Source organism: Taudactylus pleione, unplaced genomic scaffold, assembly GCF_031769625.1.
Source record: "Taudactylus pleione unplaced genomic scaffold, aTauple2 ptg000070l, whole genome shotgun sequence".
Classification (NCBI taxonomy): Eukaryota; Metazoa; Chordata; class Amphibia; order Anura; family Myobatrachidae; genus Taudactylus; species Taudactylus pleione.
The window spans coordinates 4,283,963-4,303,587 of record NW_028284472.1 but is presented as its reverse complement, the minus strand read 5'-3'; the positions used below and the strand labels follow the sequence as shown (position 1 = coordinate 4,303,587).

Genomic DNA, 19,625 nt, shown 5'->3' with positions numbered 1-19,625 from the left:
CCCCCTTCCCCTAGCCTAGCCCTAACCTCCTGGGGGGTGCCTAAACCTAACTTCCCCCCGAGGGTGCCTATCCCTAACCCCTCCTTCCCCTAGCCTAGCCCTAACCCTCCCAGGGGGGTGCCTAACCCTAAGTCCTCCCCGGGAGCCCCTAACCTAACCCTCCCCCCCCACTGCCCGCGCCCACCGCCCGGCTTACCTTTGTTTGGTATGCCGGGCGTCGGACTCCCGGGGTAGGGATAAAGATAGGTGTCGGGATTTCAAAGCCTATCATTGGACCCCTGCTGGGATTTGACAGTCGGGAAGCAGGCGGTCGACATTTCGACCGGCGGCTTCCTGACTGCATCCCGTGTAAAGTGTGGAGAATTTGCCAATAGCAATGCCAGAAGGGCCAATGGGTGGTCTGACACAAAAGCCTGGCTGATCAGTTCTGCCATCTTGTGCTCCAATCAACGGTGACACACCCCTTTTTCGTGTGCGAACGCAGAGAGAAATGCCAAGGGCCGGTGCTGACATACAGCCCCAGTCCGCCCCTGTCCCCCATAATTACTTTTATTTAAAAACACTGTTTCTGAAACACATCACTCATTGCACAGTCTTCCATGCAGAAGTACCTTGGTATATCCGGATTAAAGATAAACACTGTCTACTGTAGATATACGCTCAATAGGTCAACATCAGATGGTTGGTACAAAAGGTCCACTGAGAAAAGGTCGACAGTGCAAAGGTCAACAGGGACAAATATTTTTTCAAGTTTTTACAACACTTTTAAGGTTAGGGTTAGGCACTTTTGGGAGGGTTAGCGTTAGGCACCAGGGGGAGGGTTAGGGTTAGGCACTAGGGGGAGGGTTAGGGTTAAGCACTATTGGGTGGGTTAGGGTTAGGCACTATTGAGATGGTTAGGGTTAGGCACCAGGGGGAGAGTTAGGGTAAGGCACTAGGCGGAGGGTTAGGGTTAAGCACTATGGGGAGGGTTAGGGTTAGGCACTATTGAGATGGTTAGGGTTAGGCACCAGGGGGAGAGTTAGGGTTAAGCACTATGGGAAGGGTTAGGGTTAGGCACTATTGAGAGGGTTAGGGTTAGGCACCAGGGGGGGGTTAGGGTTAGGCACCAGGGGGAGGGTTAGGGTTAAGCACTATGGGGAGGGTTAGGGTTAGGCACTATTGAGAAGGTTAGGGTTAGGCACCAGGGGGAGGGTTAGGGTTAAGCACTATGGGGAGGGTTAGTGTTAGGCACTATTGATTGGGTTAGGGTTAGGCACCAGGGGGGGTTAGGGTTAGGCACTAGGGGGAGGATTAGGAATGGATTAGGCACTAGGGAGATTGTTAGGCTAGGGTTAGGCACCAGGGGGGGTTAGGGTTAGGCACTAGGGGGAGGATTAGGGTTAGGCACTAGGGGGAGGGTTAGGGTTAAGCACTATGGGAAGGGTTAGGGTTAGGCACTATTGAGAGGGTTAGGGTTAGGCACCGGGGGGGGGGTTAGGGTTAGGCACCAGGGGGACGGTTAGGGTTAAGCACTATGGGGAGGGTTAGGGTTAAGCACTATGGGGAGGGTTAGGGTTAGGCAACAGGGGGAGGGTTAGGGTTAAGCACTATGGGAAGGGTTAGTGTTAGGCACTATTGATTGGGTTAGGGTTAGGCACCAGGGGGGGTTAGGGTTAGGCACTAGGGGGAGGATTAGGTATGGATTAGGCACTAGGGGGAGGATTAGGGTTAGGCACTAGGGGGAGGATTAGGGTTAGGCACTAGGGGGAGGATTAGGTATGGATTAGGCACTAGGGGGATGGTTAGGCTAGGGTTAGGCACCGGGGGGGGTTAGGGTTAGGCACTATGGGGAGGGTTAGGGTTAGGCACTAGGGGGAGGATTAGGGTTAGGCACTAGGGGGAGGATTAGGATTTTACAGATAGAGCACAGTTATTTGTTCTAAATGGCCCATTAAATGTTTGTCACTGTGGTAATACTGTTCACCCCTAACTGTGTCGCTGTAGTGCTTCAGCTTTGAAGTTGGGATTAGTCAATGTGATCTAGAATACCATCCTCAGTGTAGACCAGTGTACCGAGCTGCAGAGATTATTCTGGATCACATGACTAATCTGTCCTATAATTGTGCTCCCTCTGTCAGTAGAAATGGAAAGTCACATGGGTAGTCTCATGTTCTGTATTCTCATGAATTACTTTATGTGTCTGTGTACTTTGTTTTTACAGATATATAATATTTATCCCATCCTGGGATTTCTCCCCGGGAGTCACAGAACTATTAGAAAGAATGTGGACGAGCTCCTGGAATTCATAACAAGGACATTTGTGCGGCACCTAAAGGACTTAGACGAGAATGATCAGAGAAGTTTAATTGATGTGTTCCTCGTAAGACAAAAAGAGGTGCGGCAACTAACCCCTGTCATTCTTTGTTTGTTGAAAACAAAAAGGCATCGACTAGTGCAACACTTTTCAAAAACAGCAATATGACGACAGAACACTCCAGGGCTATTCGTGTGGACCTGGGCCAAATATAAGTGATGATGAGGCTTATCTGAATGGAATCTGGTGCAACTGGTTACTTTCCAGGTCCAATCGTGATAAATTGGATTTTCATATATAAAACCTATTGATGTCCCTATTGTTTTAAACCATGGAGGGGGGGGGGTATTATTATTTTTTTCTTTATTTGTGTAGTAAACTTTTTTTTATTGTGAATTGATGGTGTGCTATATTGCTTATCCTGGATTTGTTACCAGTGTATACAATGTAGTATTTCTCTTGCAAGTTTTTCAGGGCAGTCTCGGCCTGGGACATAAGGGGCCAACTGGTGGAATGCAGTGGTAGGGGCCCATGCTTAAGGGGAGTGGCCAGCCACCACAGGGGGTGTGGCCATCCAGTACAGACACTTGAGTAACCATTAGGGGAACATTGGTGTAGTTTCTTCAGCAGCAAACCAAGCACCCACATGTTGCTCTCCATGATGCTCCATAGTTGAAGCATCTATCCTTTACCATGCCACCATTAGGTAGTCTGCACGTACACGGCACATTCTTGGATTACCGTGTTTGAGCACCAGACGTGTAGTACTTAGATCCATGGGGAATTTGCTATATCCCACTGTACCACTTTCACACATGACCAGAGAGTCCACTGTATGCTCTGCTCCAGCTCCGCTGTATGTGCGTGTAATTGTGAGTGCGTTTGTACTAAACTGGTTCACTGCAGTAAACCCAAACTCCTGGTTAAGTCTATCGGGCTGGTGCGTCTACTACAATAATACTTTATGCTGGTGTCTACTGTTTAACAGCTGTGTATACCACAAAAAAATACACACTTATCAATCATAGTCATCCGTGGTGCTGCTCCACCGGGTAGCTGACTCTCTATTAGAGTAACAATGCATAATGCGAGTGCACAGTCTGGAACCTGACACCGAGAGGTAGAGGTGGGCCCTCAGGCATTGGTGCCCACTGGGGATTCCCCCTGTAACCCTGTGGGCCAGTCCGACCCTATTTAGAGGGAAATAACAGTTTGTAAACCCAACTGGTGAACATACATTATTGTGCAACATACCCCTCCTAGTACTTGTTTGCAAGTGCCTACAGTATAACCATTTGTCCTTTTCATGACCCTTTCAAAACTAATAATCTGTGATGTGCTTATTGTTTGAGCTCACCCTGTACTATATCTGTTATTTGCAGGAGACAGAGAACTCCAAGACATATTTCCACAATGACAATCTAAGAATAGTTGTTAGAAACCTGTTTTCTGCAGGAATGGAGACCACATCGACTACTCTTTCCTGGGGTCTTCTGCTGATGGTAAAATATCCAAAAATCCAAGGTACAGTATAGTAATTCTTATTTAACCTCAACACAATTAACGGTATGTTCCAGCCATGATCTATGCATATGATATCTGAAGTAGAATTTGCATGTACACAAGGTGCATTATTACATTGTTACTGGATGATGTTTTTGGTCTGTCTGAGAATCAGTGCACATCTCATTCACTGCAAGCAAAAAGTTGTATGTAAGACTTTTCCTTCTTGTTTTTATCTTGGATTTCATGACAAATTGTAAAATTGTTTCATTTGGAGCTGTTTCTATTCCATCAATAGTATTAACATTAATTTATAGTCAATTTTCTAATAACCAACTGCCAACTGTCAGTATTTTCACCAATATTGGCCAAATGCTGCTGAGAGCTAACTGGTTAAAAGAGACAGAGCTGCAGCATAAACACATTTAATACAACATTATTTATTTATTAACAGTTTCTTATATAGCGCAGTCAATTCCGTTGCGCTTTACAGTTTGAATCAATATTAACATTTTACTGGGTTGTAAAAGACATACATACATAAAAGACATACGTAAAGGTAAGAGGGCCCTGCTCGCAAGCTGACAATCTATAGGGACAACAGCTATCAAACGTACAGGTAGAGCACTAGCTGATAGATGGTCATTTAAGAGGAAGATGTCCCAAGGCGCACCTCCCAGGAGTGAAATAATTTTAGACACTTGGGGCCAAATGTAATAGGGTGAGAATTTAGTAGTAAACTTTGACACTTTTTAAACTCAGCCAATGTAATAGAGTCAAAGAACATTTTGAAGAAAAAACTCAACTAATGTGAGAGTTTACCGCTAAACTCTCACATTTTCTAAACTCTCACCCTATTACATTTGTGAGTTGTTGTCATTATCATACAGTATGTGTGGCATGGTGATGATTATGTTAAACACAAAGCAACATATGTGGCATACAGACAGACAGAGCCATAGTAGCAGAACATTACTAATTTGAAGAAAGCAACATCTGTCATACTCAGTGACAAAGGCATAGCAGTGGCAGACTGCTCATTTTAGGAAATCAGCATGACTCATACTGATAGAGGCATAGCAGTGGCAGACTGCTTACTTTAGAGCTCATTGTAGAACAAAGCTACTGTACACCAACAAGATTACCAAAACCCATAAACTAAAATATTGCAAGATGGAATTGTCTTCAGGGATCTCCCAACCATCCTTAAGTTGTTTATTTAAAAAAAGTACATTGTCCAAGCACAGCAACAGGAAATTTCTCTTTTGTGTCAGAAGTGTTTGGTTTGTTTGGGCCTCCACAAAAGAAAACATTTTGGTTGTTGGCATTGTTAGTTGGGTTGTAGAATATCAAAGATAGGCTTAACTGTTCCTTATTGTTGACAATGTCTTATCCTCATCATCCTCTTCACTAAGGTTAAGATCATTATCACACAATATTAGTTCTTGTCCCCTGGAATCCAATGTTAAAGGTTCAATTTGTAATTTGTGGTCACAGTATTCCCCATACAACTTATACTTCATGTCTATGAACAGCAGCTTTTCTACATTTCTCAGAAGTACTGTAGAACTTCTACTATGATCCGTCAAAATGTTCCCAGCTGTGATCAACACTCTTTAGAGTACACACTGAAGGGAGGGCAGATTAAATATACTACACCTTCCGGTTTGAAAAGGATTATCTGCCTAACTTCACCACAGTCATCAATAAGCTTATATGCTATTTCTCTGTGCACAGTATCAGGGTTGGACTAGCCCACAGGGGCCCCATCCCTTCTTCTAGGCTACCTGGTGAAGCAGAACCATTGATGAACATTTGTGCTTGGTTTGTTTCTATGAAAACTACACCAAGATTTGCCACTGAGGTGGCCGCCCACACCTCTTAAGCATGGGCCCCCTACCACTGCAGTCCCCCTGTGGGCCCTTCGTGACCAAGTCCGACACTGCACAGTATAGCTCAACAGCTTCTCAGATAATGCCTTGCAACTCCCGAGGACCAAGTTTCAGACCTTTACAAGTCAATGGGACATTACACACCCCACGAGCAGCCCTTGCTGCCCACGAGAAAATGGGCTGGCAAAACACTTGTTAGAAAAATGTTCCAGAGATGGTTCCAATGTGTTCCTGGTACTGCTCACTTTAATAAACAAAGAATCCAATGGATGGGCTAATCCCTCCTGCTTAACATCTTCTCTTAAGGCACATTCACACCATTATTCCTACTACCAAATCAATGCTCAAACCAGATTGAGAGCAATATACTAGATGCCTTATAGTGAATTCCAGATTGTGGCCAGTTATGACAACCCCTCTCACCGCTTCAGTAGCCTACATCCTGGACAAATGGTTTGTATCCAAATTATCATTGGGTTTAACAAATGAGTTACTATACAGAGATGTTCCAACTGGCATAACAGTTATGTCGTGAAGCGGATAGCTCTCTATATCAGTGTAAAAGGTGCCAGATGGACTTTCTGATTGTCCCTTTTCACCGCCTACTGCATGTGCAAGAGCACCAGTTGTCATGGGCAGAAACTCTCATTAGGCTGTAAGCTCTCACGAGCAGGGCCCTCTTCCCTCGTGTGCTTTTCCTTCCCTCACTTATACCATCATCTCCTCCCCACTGCCTACAACGGCACCTATCCCTTAGGTGTTATGGCTGCTCTTGCAGCAATGTTTATAGACCATGTCCATGTCCTGCAATGTCCTGTACTGTAAGTTTTGTTCATACTGTTCCTGTCTATGCAGATTTCTTGTGGCACCATATAAATAAAGGATAATAATAATCTTGAGAAAATACATGCAAGAGTCCAGGACTCTTCCATGTCCAACCCCAATAGTGAGTCCTCCCAAGAGGAACACACCTCATTTGCCCCTTTCTTTATCGTCAGAACTAGTAGAGCTTCCAGGCCCAATGCCAAATTTCAAGACTGACAGTAGTAGTGTCTCCCATTCTTGCAAGAATACTTTGTCTTGTTATATGTTTATACGGTCCCCACATTCACCATATGTTACACTGTTCTGCACCCTTATTGTTATATGTCCTTTTATGTTTAAACAGGGGGATGTAAATGCATGCTACTATATATGTGGTTGGTAGACGTTGCATCATGCCAAACAATCTTTTTCCCAGAAGTGTCCTGGCGGCCATGTTGGTCATGCATTCAGAGATAAAAGACACACTTCTGCTGTGCTCTGGAGTTCTGCCATGTTTCCCACACACACAGACCACTTACAGTTTCTGCCTCTCTCATAGCGTTATTCCCAATCACTGTTAAGGTACAACTGAATCCAGTCACCAAACATCTGTGAGAAAGCAGTCATACTCTCAACACTCTACTTATATGAGGCAATTGGCAGCCTGCCCTGTGCCCAGAGCGCCGGCCCTGCAGGGCGGTAGTGTGGACGGCACATAAGTGCAGTCCGCACTACACTATTAGTATAACAAACACACGGCCGCCGGTGCCGGCAGCTGGGTGTTTGTTTTAGCAGCCGATGAGAGTCAGTCAGACTGTCATCGGCTGCTACGCCCAGTGCGGGAGCCGGGCTTCCGGCTCCCGCAGTGAGTGATGGGAGAGACGTCATAACGTCTCTCCCATCATGCAGAGCGGGCCAGCCCGGGAGGACACCCGGACGGTAACAGCTAGACCCCCTTTCGTAGATTGACCATGACGTCATCAGCCAGTGTCCAACGTCATTCCCTACCATCCAAGTGGGCATAGAAGGGGAATATAACCATTTGGCGAGTGTAGCGAGCCATCGTGCCCAAAGCGTGGCGAGCGAAGCGAGCCCACGAGGGGTTAACTATCTTTTTTTGGAGCACCGTGTGGGCAGGAAACTACACTTCCGTCCTCACGTCAATTCCAGGTACAAAATCTGAAGTGGAAATAGTCTCTACCGACGCCGGATGGAGGAGCAGATGCCGAAGCGTGGATTAAGGTAAGTGGAGTTTCTTTTTCTGCGTGCGTGTGTGTGTCTGACCAGGGGGCACTGCTGGGGGAAAGGCTACTACTACGTGCACTGCTGGGAGGGGGACTACTACCAAGGGCACTGCTGGGGGGGGCTACTACTACTAAGGGCACTGCTGGGGGGGGACTACTATTACTAAGGGCACTGCTTGGGGGGGACTACTACTAAGGGCACTGCTGGGGGGGCTACTACTGCTACTGGCACTGCTGGGGACTACTAAGGGCACTGCTGGGGGGGACTACTACTAAGGGCACTGCTGGGGGTACTACTGGGGGCACTGCTGGGGGAAAGGCTACTACTATGTGCACTGCTGGGAGGGGAACTACTACTAAGGGCACTGCTGGGGGGGGACGGACTACTACTAAGGGCACTGCTGGGGAGAGACTACTACTACTAAGTGCACTGCTGGGGGGGACTACTACTAAGGGCACTGCTGGTGGGATCACTACTGGGGGACACTGCATAGTGGGGGATTACTACTAGGGGAACTGCTGGGGGTACTACTAGGGGCACTGCTGGGGGTACTACTGGGGGCTGCACACTGGTGGGACCACTACTGGGGGACACTGCATAGAGGGGGATTACTACTAGGGATACTGCTGGGGGGGACTGCTACTAGGGGCACTGCTGGAGGGACTACTATTGGGGGCACTACATGGGGGGGTTACTGCTGGGGGGCTACTACTAGGGGCACTGCTGGGGGGGACTGCTACTGGGGGCACTGCACTGGTGGGACCACTAATGGGGGCACTGCATAGGGAGGGATTAGTGCCAGGGACACTGCTGGGGGGGACTACTACTAGAGACACTGCTGGGGGAGGGCTGCTACTGGGGGATTACTAATGGGGGCACTGCTGGGGGGAGACTACTACTAGGAGCACTGCATCGGGGGGACCACTACTGGGGGCACTGCAAAGGGAGGGTTACTACTGGGGGCACTATATAAAGGGCACTGCATAGGTGGGGGACTACTGGGGGCACTGCAAAGGGAGGGTTACTACCGGGGGCACTATATAAAGGGCACTGCATAGGGGGGCCACTAACTGGGGGCACTATATAAGGGGCACTATATTGGGGGGACCACTACTGGGGGCACTGCATAGGGGGGGGCCACTACTGCCAGCACTACTGGGGCTCTGTATAAGGGCTTGTGTAGCTATCGAGGGTGGGGGGCGGGGGGTGTAAGGCTGAAGAAATGCCTAGGGTGCCAAGAAACCTTGCACTGGCCCTGAATGTCCCTACACTCCATCTTGTCCCTCTCTGGGTCTATTTTTACTTCAGCGTGACTTTTTCAGGCCCATTCATCCCCTACAGTACTAACTCGAACTGTGACACAAGGAGACCCGGACTCACATTGACTCACTCAGAACCTTTAAAATAGATATAAAGCTATTCAGAATCTACGAGTGTCCTCTCAGGAATCTCTCTCAGAGTCTACACAGCCTGGTTAGAAATGTTGGCTTTATCTTGGGAATTGAGAGACATTTTTAAAAACTCAGGTCCTACAAACACACTCATCACACCCCTGGGGGCAGCACTCGCATAGTCACCTCTCTGGGAGAATTTTAATGCAAACCATCAACGTTTATTTTTATCCTATTTAGAAAAAGTCCAAGAAGAGATCTCCAGAGTTGTCGGATCTGCACAACCATTGTACAGCCACCGGGGACAAATGCCCTTTACATATGCAGTCATACATGAGATCCAGAGGTTTGCTGACATTGTCCCTCTCAATTTGGGCCATGAGACATCCAGAGATGTGACCTTCAAGGGGTATTTTCTCCCAAAAGTGAGTATTGTATATGCTCATAATTGTGACATTTGCATCATCTGTAAACTTAATGTCTTGCAATGCTCATTGTGAGCCTGATCAGAGGTGTGCGTAATGTTGATGCCGTACACAAACGGATGATGTTTTACAGAGTCGCACTACACATACGTCCTGATCAGGGCTGGCTTGAGGCATGTTTGACCAGTGCGGTTGAACCGGGGCGCCACCCCATAGAGGACACACCCCTCCCAGCCAATCTTGATTTCAGCGGGACAATTCCGTTTTTCGGACACTGCCCCACTGTTTCACCAGCGTGACGAAATGTCCTGCGGGCGGTCAGGAGGTTCGGCACCTCCACCGCCACGGCGGTGCCCGCCCTGGAGAAGAGGAATGGATGCGCGCGGCATCCATTCAGTGCAGAAAGAGAGCTGGGGCAGCCCAGCTACTGACGTAGTGCTGGGCTCGCCCCCAGCCTGATGCCCCAAAATAATGTCATTTAGGGGGCGTAGTCTATGGTAATTATGTCACACCCCATTTCCGGTTACGGTAATGGGTGCTAGAGTCCCATCCTGCACAGGGCGCGGCTCCGCCGGGAGCCGGCCCTGGTCCTGATTGTTACTGCCAGGAGATGAGGAACGAATTTGGATACAGAGTTCAATTTAAGAGGGCATTTCTGGGTGGTGTCAGGTAGTTGGCTAGTCAGACGTGAGTGTGTCGCAGTCAGCGACTGTGTCTTTTGCCCCAGTTGCTGACACTGACACTGGCGCCCATGTTCAGATCGAAATTCTGCTCTAATAAATTCTTTTTTTTAGCATACAGTCAGAGGTTCCCAAACTCGGTCCTCAAGCAGGGCCGGACTGGCCATCTGGCCCTTCTGGCGAACGCCAGTAGGGCCGATGGCTGCAGGGCCGGCTCGTGGAGTGCAGCTGCCACTCTGCAGAGCATAAATCCCCGCCCTAATGCCCTCCCACCCTCCTGGCGGAGTTCATGGTATGAGTTTAGGGGTGGTGGCAGTGAAGGGCTGGTGCGCACATGATGGACACTCTGCTCGGCCGGTAAGATGGTAAGAGGCAGGGCGTGCCCCGAGGCCAGGCCCCCTTGACTCGCGGCATGACCCTGTGAAACTTTACCACATCCCCTTTGTAAGCACATGTGCCTTAGGCGTGCGCACAGGGGGGACTGCCAGGGCTGATCTACAGCCCCAGTCCATCCCTGTCCTCAAGGCTGCCCTGCCCAACAGTTCAGGTTTTAGAGATTTCCATGGTTGAGCACAGGTGGTTAAATCGAATATACTGAGGTACTAATTAAGTCACCTGTGGCCAAGCATTGATATTCATGGGCTATTTAAGGTGCATACACACGGGGCGATTTTTTTAACGATTTATTGTTAACGACAAATCGTTCAAAAAAAGTTCAGTATTTGACCCAAAACGATAAATGAGAACTACAAAATCGCGCTCCCGTTTGCAGCTTTCGTTCATCGTCCGAACTTCCTGCCCAACCTGACGACATTGTCATGTTGGACATATTCGGGGATGAGGGAGGAAGCCCGGCACTGAACAAAATCGTTTTTGATTTAGTTCAGTGTGTGTGCTCAGTGTCGTTAGCGACACTGAGCACACCCCTTCCGGGGACACACGGGACGATGTTAGTTTAGGGCGCACATCGTCTCGTGTGTATGCACCTTTAGGGCGCCTTGAGGACAGAGTTTGGGAACCTCTTAATTGGCTGAATAATGAAAGCAGGAAAAGGATTTTTTACCCTTTTCTGGCTGGTCACAGTCCAACATCAATGTCAGTAATTTGCTTACGCAGAACCCACACAAATTATAACTTGTTTGTTTATTTTTTAGCAGTAGACTTTTTCAGAAAATACCATCAGTGTCTTTTTTTCGTCCTGACAGGGACAAAACAAATTGGCCAAAATGGCAAAAAAAAAAATGTTTTTATTGAAATTGCAAAAACGCGAAGTAAATACAAATGCACGTCTTTTAATAATAAAATCTGCACTTTAAATGTACATTTTGTTTTTTTTTATGGTTAGCACGGTCTTGAATGAAATGCATAGAATATGTCGGAATAATATGGGTAGCCCAATAAGGCATACGAGGGTACAACTGAATAAGGGGTATATTTACTAAGGTGCAGGTTTTTAGAAGTGGATATGTTGCCCATAGCAACCAATCAGATTCTACTTAACGTTTATCTAGCACATTATAGAAGATAATAGCTAGAATCAAATTGGTTGCTATGGGCAACATCTCCACATTTTAGTAAATATACCCCTAAGTTTCTAAGTGCGAGGATGCAGGAGATTGGGCACCTTTAAGACCCTGCCCCCATGTACTGAAACTGGTACTATTTCTGTGATGTAAAGGTGCCCACACACATAGCGATATTTTACACGATCTGGCCGATTCCGACGAATCGTGACGACAGATCGTGTAAAATATGGCCAAATCGTGAGGAAATCGTGAGTCCTAACTCACGATCACGATGTGATGCGCGTCCCCGCTGGTCGCACATCGCATCGTCAGATCTGCCGTGCAGTAGGGCAGATCTGACAATCTGGGACAAAATGCACTGGGGAAAAAAAAGTTCAGAAGCGCGATAGATCTTATGCTTTTTACTCCAAATCGTGTGTAGGAGCTGCCCGGGAGCTGCCGGGGGAGAGTTCAGGGGAAATCGCACACATCGTGGGATCGTGTGCAGATCGGTATGTGTGTGGGCACCTTAAGATGTCATCGTGTGGCAATCACATGGGGCAACATAATTTGAGAGGACTCTCCTCTTTGAAATGAGATTGCCCCTGAGTTTATTAAAGCCAGTATGGTGATGAAGGATTTCATCCCAACCAGTGCACTATCTGTGTAGAGTTTGCATACTCTCCCAATGTGTGTGGGGTTTACTCTGGTTTCACTGGCTTCCTCTTAGAGCACAAAAATATACTGGTTGGTTAATCGGCTGATGGTTGCTGACCTAGTGTGTGTATGTTTATGTGACAGGTAACATAGACTGTTAGCACCAATGAAGCAGGGGAATGATGTGAAAGATGAAACATTCTCCGTACAGCGCTGTGTAACATGGTGGTGCTGTATAAACAAACAATAATATCCATAATGTGATTTGCAAGAAATAATAACAAGTAGAAGCTTTCAGGATAGTCACTGACTGTTATCTCTCTGCTCCAGCTGTGCATCCTTTATACAGAAGTATTTGTCATCCTAGGGGACCTATATAATCCCGTTACTGTCATCTGTACTGAGAGACAAGACGCAATTTGAGAAACCTGATGAGTTTTACCCAAATCATTTTCTTGACGCCAAAGGAAACTTCATAAAGAAAGACGCATTTATGCCGTTCTCAGCAGGTATGTAATGTATGTTCGGCCCCTGTGAGATAGTATATTACTCTTACTCAGGCTTGCCTACCCTCCCGATTTGGCCGGGAGCCTCGCGAATATCGGGTGGCGCTACCGGCCTCCTGGAAAGGCAGACAAGCCTCCCGGCTGCCACCTGCCCCCACCAACTACTAATAGAGACCCCCACAGCAGGGGGTGGGCACGATTTGTGCTGAATCACTTCATCGTGGCTCCGCCCCTGCTTCACAATGCCGTTTTTTTGGGAATTGTAAAGAGGGGACGGGGCCACGATGATGCGATCGCATGGCCCCGCCTCCAATGCGGCATCATTACCCGGCCACACCCCTTGCTGTGCGCAGACACTCAGCTCCCTCCCGGATGTTGTTTCTCCTGGTGGTAGTGACAGATTACCACGTTAGCAGTACTGATGCATTATACAGTATATACAGTATATTGGCCTTTGCAATGTACTGTAAGTAATAGAATACTGTATACACTAAAGCATTACAATGGGCTCTATTTACTACAATCCGCATTTGTAATGCAGATTGTAGTGTGACATTAACGACTGAATTCGCATTGCAAATTCAGGCAATATCACAGGGATTTACTACAAATCCCTTGCAGGGACAGAGCTTGCGATAAAGCTCTGTCCCTGCGAATACCCTTTGGAGCCTTATCACGGTATTTTCGCAAAAAATACAGTGACAAGAGCCCCGCGCATGCGCCGACCGGTCGCTGCTACCCCCCTACTGCACTAAATCCCGCCCCCAGCACTAAGCCCCCCCGCAATCGCGGGCACCCCCCGCGACCCCCCCTCCCCCTCCCCGTGACTCCCCTCTCCCTTACTTACACTTACCTGCATGCTCCAGGCTTCCGGTGATGTTCTCCATTCCTCCGGTCAGGTGATCTCCCATACTGCACTGGGACCCGATCACCTGATGACCGGGCAGCAGTGCACTATGGGAGACCAGCTGACCAGAGGGGAGTCATCACCGGAGGCCCGATCACCGGTCCCTGGAGTCAGGTAAGTAATTTTTTTTTTTACTATTTTTTTTTCTTTTTTTTACAGTAATCAGCTTGTGGTCTGTTTAGACCACACAGCTGATTACAGGGGCCGATTCCCGGCTCTGCTCTCCCTGTTAGAGCAGGCCAGGAGTCCGGTAACCGGGGGAGACCCTGGATAACACCACCTCCAGGTGGCGTCATTATCACAGGGCTTTCCCCGATATTTTTTTCACATTTATTTTTAGTGACTATGGTCGGATCACATTTCCCATTACAGTTATGGGAAATGCGATCTGCTTTACTAAAAATAAGTGATACTTAGGGGTTGGAGTAGAATTTTACGAATTCTACTCCAATTGCCCTGTAATAACTATAGGTGATACTAAAATAATGTGAAAAGGGTGTGAAACCACAAAACAGCCTTTATCACTTTATTTTAGTAAAAATAATGTTAATAAATAGAGCCCTATGAGTCAAATATTCTATTTATCACTAATCATCCAACTATTATATATGGATGAAATGTAAGTATATCTACAGCATACAAAATCTACTGCAGCATTTTAAATGGCGGGTGCCTGTATCTTTCCCTATTTGCTTTACGCCTTCTATCACTTTTGGACCCAACCTATAATAAATTATTACAACTTTTAGACTTGTCTCCTAAAACTTTGCCCTTAGAGGGCCTGATACACAGGCGCTCGCTAACTGCACGTAACGTCGATGTTCACATGGTTAATCGATTATTTGCTACTGCGCATGCACAAAATAATCTGGGAACCCCTGCGGCGCAATGCGTTACCCTGTGTAGGCACAAATGCTCTGTTGCGTACGGAACAGCTGGTATCAGAGATGGCGAAGGAAAACCATGGGCGTGGCCATGTCATGGGAGTGTCGTGGGCGTGTCAGTTCTCATGCTCGCAGCCGCAGCCACACAGGCCATGTTTACACATAGTTCAGGTCGGAGGAACTGCACCTGCGATAGGGCTGGTGATAGTGCGGATGGCGCACGCTATTCATTCAACGGTCCCTCCGCCCTCTCCAGCCCGGCTTCAACAGTAGCATTGCGCAAAAACTGGCAGTGTATACGCACTTTAAATCTGCAGACTTAATCGCCCTGCTTCACAGAAATCACCCCCTATTCCATACGTATACCAGTATTTGTCTTCTGTGTTTTAGGCCGCAGAGCCTGCGCTGGAGAGAATCTCGCAAGGATGGAGCTTTTCATCTTCTTTACAAGCCTATTACAGAAGTTCACATTCCGCTTACCCCCCGGCGTCAGCCATGTGGATCTGTCCTTTGCAGATGGATTTACAAATATACCAAAGAAGCAGATGTTGTGTGCGGTGCCTCGTATTTAAATCAATTTACAAAGTGCACCAAACACTAAGACTAACTCAAATGATCAATGTTGTCATATATACAGCAACAATGCAATCACATCACTGACCTTTATATAATCACTACAATCTAATATAGTTACCTAATAATTATCATATAAAAGTAAATGAAAGCACCAATAGTCCTATCCCGGACCCAAAAGACACAAATCAACTCTATAGAGATATGACAATACATTTATTACACTGTAAATAGCAAGTATACAGCACATATTCCTAAGCTGCATGCAGAAAATGATACTAATATAATAAAAACATTAGAAGTGATAATAAACTTTTTAGTCTATCTGTTTTTATTATATTAGTAACAGAATTTATACTTGCCATTTACAGTGTAATAAATGTATTGTTATATCTATATAGAGTTGATATGTGTCTTGTGGGTCCGGGCTAGGCCTATTGGCGATAACATTAGCTTTTATATTCTTACCTTCAGTTTTAAGGTGTTGGTGGACCCCCAAAAAGAGCTGCCGCCTTGATTCGGCTACAAAGAGGTGGGCGCCCTATCACTTTTCTTCTAATAATTATCATCACTGAGGGGTCTATGTACTAAACCTTGGAGAGAGATGAAGTACCAACCAATCAGCTCCAAACTGTCACTTTAGCAGCTGTGTTTGAAAAATGAGTTAGGAGCTGATTAGTTGGTACTTTATCTCTCTCCAAGGCTTAGTGCATAGACCCCTGACAGTGAGAACCACACCCCATTACCTAGGTATTGCCTGACTAATTCCGTTTCAAAACTTTTGAAGGTTATTTTAGTTAAAATAGTGCTAATATTAATAACGCTGTATTCCATGCTGATTCTGAGTTGAACTTTGCGGCGTCCACACGTGCGTCTTTTGCCGGTGTGGCGTGTGTTATTAATTATGCCAATATGTAATATGTACAGTAATTGTGCTAATGCCGCTACAAGCCCTTCCCTGGTGTACAGCCGGGCATATGAATGGCCAACCACTGAGGCGTCCACACTGAGCTTCTGTAGATGCTGCAATCGCGCCTGGTGCAGCTGTAGGCGCCATCATCGGTGGCACCATTGAAACTTGCAGCAGCCCCTTCCTAGGCGCAGATTCTCCGTCTGAGCATGGCTTCCAATGTGAGCAATTAAGCGTTTGAGTTCGCAGCTACTTCAGTGAAGCTCCTGCAAGACGGCCATAACACACCCATAAGATGGGTTATCTTTGTGCGTCTGAACTGCCGCCTCCCAGTCACCACCCAGGAGCTCCCAGCACACTTCCATGACACTTCGGACACCGTGCGTCTCAATCGCAACTGCGTCTCTGTGCGTACACACCGTGAAGCGTATATGCCGTGCAACTTTTTAGCTATTTAGACGCATGCGCAGTAGAAAAACACTGACCATTGCCTCAGAATCAGCCCCTACATGTAGTGAGAGACTGTATAATGGGCCTGATCCAGCAGTGGACGCAAACGCAATCGCAAACCACAGCCAGCATAAAGACGCCTGCTAATGCCTCCTCATAACCGTCCAATGTCGCAGAGCAGCGTAAACAACGGTCCCTTCCACGCACATAGAGCGGCCATCTTGCCCTTGCAGCAGGTCGGGCCTGTCTCAAAATCAGCATCTCTCCTGACACGCAGAGCTCTCTCATGCTGCGTAGGAGACCGCAGCTGCTTATTTATACATGCCCATGCAACGGCGTCTGACACGCCTGCGTTTTCCTAGCCACATCCCATTACCTCCCCCAAACGCTGACTGCCTGACACTCATGTTGCGAATGGATCCTCTGTACGTGCATACTCGCATTGCAATCGCAACACGTGCACAATGCGACTTATACGCATGCGCAATGGTAAACAATCGCTGAAACATCGGCATTGCATCTGCTGCTGAATCAGGCCCTATGTTTGTTGTCATCCTAAAGTTTTCCTAAGGCTTTTCTGTTTGTATCCTTAGCTATGGTGCTGGGTACACACACGTTTGTACCTGCAACTATGAAAAGATAATTTTAACTATGTTTTGTTTATTGCAATGAATAGAAATTAAATATAATGAGGATTGTTCACGGGCACAAGGCCGTGTGCAGATTCTGTGATTGACGTATTACGCCGCTTCCACTACATGAAGAGGTGCTGAAAATGAATCTCGGCAAATGCTGTAATGGGGAGTCTGGTTGGTGTAAGACAGAAGAGGAGACTGATGTATAGTTTTGCATCACCAGGGCCCATCACCACTGTCCCAGCTTCTCACTACTCTGTGTCTATTGTGACATAAGGATATTTGAGTACTGAGCGTAACAGGTGTATTCTCTGTAATGAATGAGGGTTGTTAAAATTAAATAAAGATTGACTTCTGCCTATCTATATACTGAGGATGTGTGTGGTTCAGTGATTGTGACTTGCTGTATATGAAGTGTACAGAGGACCTCTTGGAATTTACAGACATGACTGTAAAGCTCACCAACAAGGACTGTCCTGGTCTAGGCCCCAAGTTTAGGTTTATAGTCTCTCCTTCTGGGGCAGCACTTGAAGCTCCCATAGGCAAACGCATGGGGGGTTTATGTTTGCCTGGAAACCCCCCTCCCCAGCCCACACCATGACCACTATAGAAATAGTAATATAATAGATTGTTACTAGCACTGCAGGTTCTTCTCAGTTTCACAAATGAAATAATTAGCACCACCTGTGGATCTTTTAACATGTATCAGCCACTGACAAATAACCTGTGCACCAACTAGGAGATCTGGAAAACATGCACTGTTAGGGATGCACTGCTATAGAGCCCAATATGAACATATATGTCGAGGGCAGTGCTAGGTCCTTCTGCTGCTCCTCATGGCTCCTGGACTTGCTCCAGTAGTCTGGGGATTGTGCCCACATCTAAAATAAAAACACTCAGCTCTGGCAGCATGGCCCTACTGGCGCATCTAATGGCTTACTGTGATCACTGGTCCTCTATATGCTGGAATTAGTACACACAATACACTTTGTATGACGCATATTAAAGCTGGTTAAGTACTAATTCTGCCCTCTTCATGGACTGGCCACACTCACTCTAAAATCAAACATTTGGAAACCCCCCTCTAGAAATCCTGCGTTTGCCACTGGCTCCTGCCAGGGTAACAGCTATAAAAATTAAATTGATAATTGTGCCCATTGTTAAACTGTCAATTGTTACACCTTCAATAACATTGCTATGTAATCAGACTACTCTAATTCTCCCAATCATTATTTGGGTTTGAGCACATCCAGAACAGGAGGTCCAACAAGTGGACCATGTTCTATTTATTGAGTTATATTATTGGAAAATAAATTAAAATTTCCAGTTAAATCTGCAATTTCACCACTTGTGCAAAGACGCTAATTAGAGGCAATTGTGAGAACTTAAGTACCCCAAACTGTTTCATTAGGGCTAATCGGGCTGATCCCCAATGGTTCAGCATCTTTTTGAGGGGTCCAGGCTGATTTCCCTCGATTCTGACACCACTTTTTTGCCTGTTCTGACTTCGCGTGTCTCCGTTTTCGCGTCTTTTGGATCTGAATAGGGCGATCCGCGGGTACACGCACAATAAGTTCCGTGGCTAAAATACGCGATGTAGGCAAAAAGTCCGGCAGGCAAAACTTTATAGCGTATGCAAAGTTAATTGAATACGGCCCTATGATGTCGATCTTTTGACTGCCGACATTGTAAATGTGGATAACATGACTACATCACCCCTGGTTAGTACTGGAACTTAGGCATGTTTCTGATGGTGTTAGGAATGACTTGTAAAACCCAAAGAATATCCACCGGGCTCATCGGTGTCCCCAAATCTTAGATTTTATATAACGTAACTGCACTCAGAGTAATATTAATCTCTCGGTTATGACCCGCCCTGTCCTAACCCTGGGCTTATCTCTCTGTGTGGGGGAGATTTATCAAAGCTTAGAGAGAGATCAAATACAAACCAGGAAGGAATAGATGTGGAATAGATTTCATAATGGGTGTGCCACAGGTACATCCAGGGGATCTTTAATATTTGTGGGTACCCCCCTAAAATGTGTATTTTTGGGGGGATATCCCACAAACATTATTTGATAAATAGGCTCCTCAGTCTCATTTTATTTTGGTCACTGCAAAGTTAATGTTCATTTAATGTGTTTTTTTTAATTATTACTAAAGGGGCCTATCCATTAGCCGACTTTCTGCTCGATGCAACCAAAACCAGGAGGTTTTGGTCGGAATGTGCAGAAAGTCTGCTAGTGGATAGCCGGCAAGGACCAGCGATGCGCGTGCACGCTGGGTCCTCGCCGACCCCGACTATCTCTCCAAACTGTAAGCAAAAAATATGGTAGTTGCTCAATCAGCTTAATATACTACA

At 46.6% G+C, this 19,625-nt stretch overlaps 1 protein-coding gene across 1 annotated transcript in view; it reads left to right on the top strand.

Annotated features, from left to right (window-relative positions):
• Nucleotides 1-15,438, top strand: part of LOC148533725 (cytochrome P450 2K1-like) — a 46,727-nt gene extending 31,289 nt beyond the window's left edge. Inside the window, exons 5-9 of the mRNA XM_088467221.1 lie at nucleotides 2,204-2,377; nucleotides 3,679-3,820; nucleotides 9,372-9,556; nucleotides 12,766-12,907; nucleotides 15,086-15,438. Of these exons, the coding sequence (XP_088323347.1) occupies nucleotides 2,204-2,377; nucleotides 3,679-3,820; nucleotides 9,372-9,556; nucleotides 12,766-12,907; nucleotides 15,086-15,267 (825 nt within the window). The 3' untranslated portion in view covers nucleotides 15,268-15,438. The remainder of the gene's footprint in view (nucleotides 1-2,203; nucleotides 2,378-3,678; nucleotides 3,821-9,371; nucleotides 9,557-12,765; nucleotides 12,908-15,085) is intronic.
• The last annotated feature ends 4,187 nt before the right edge of the window (nucleotides 15,439-19,625 follow it).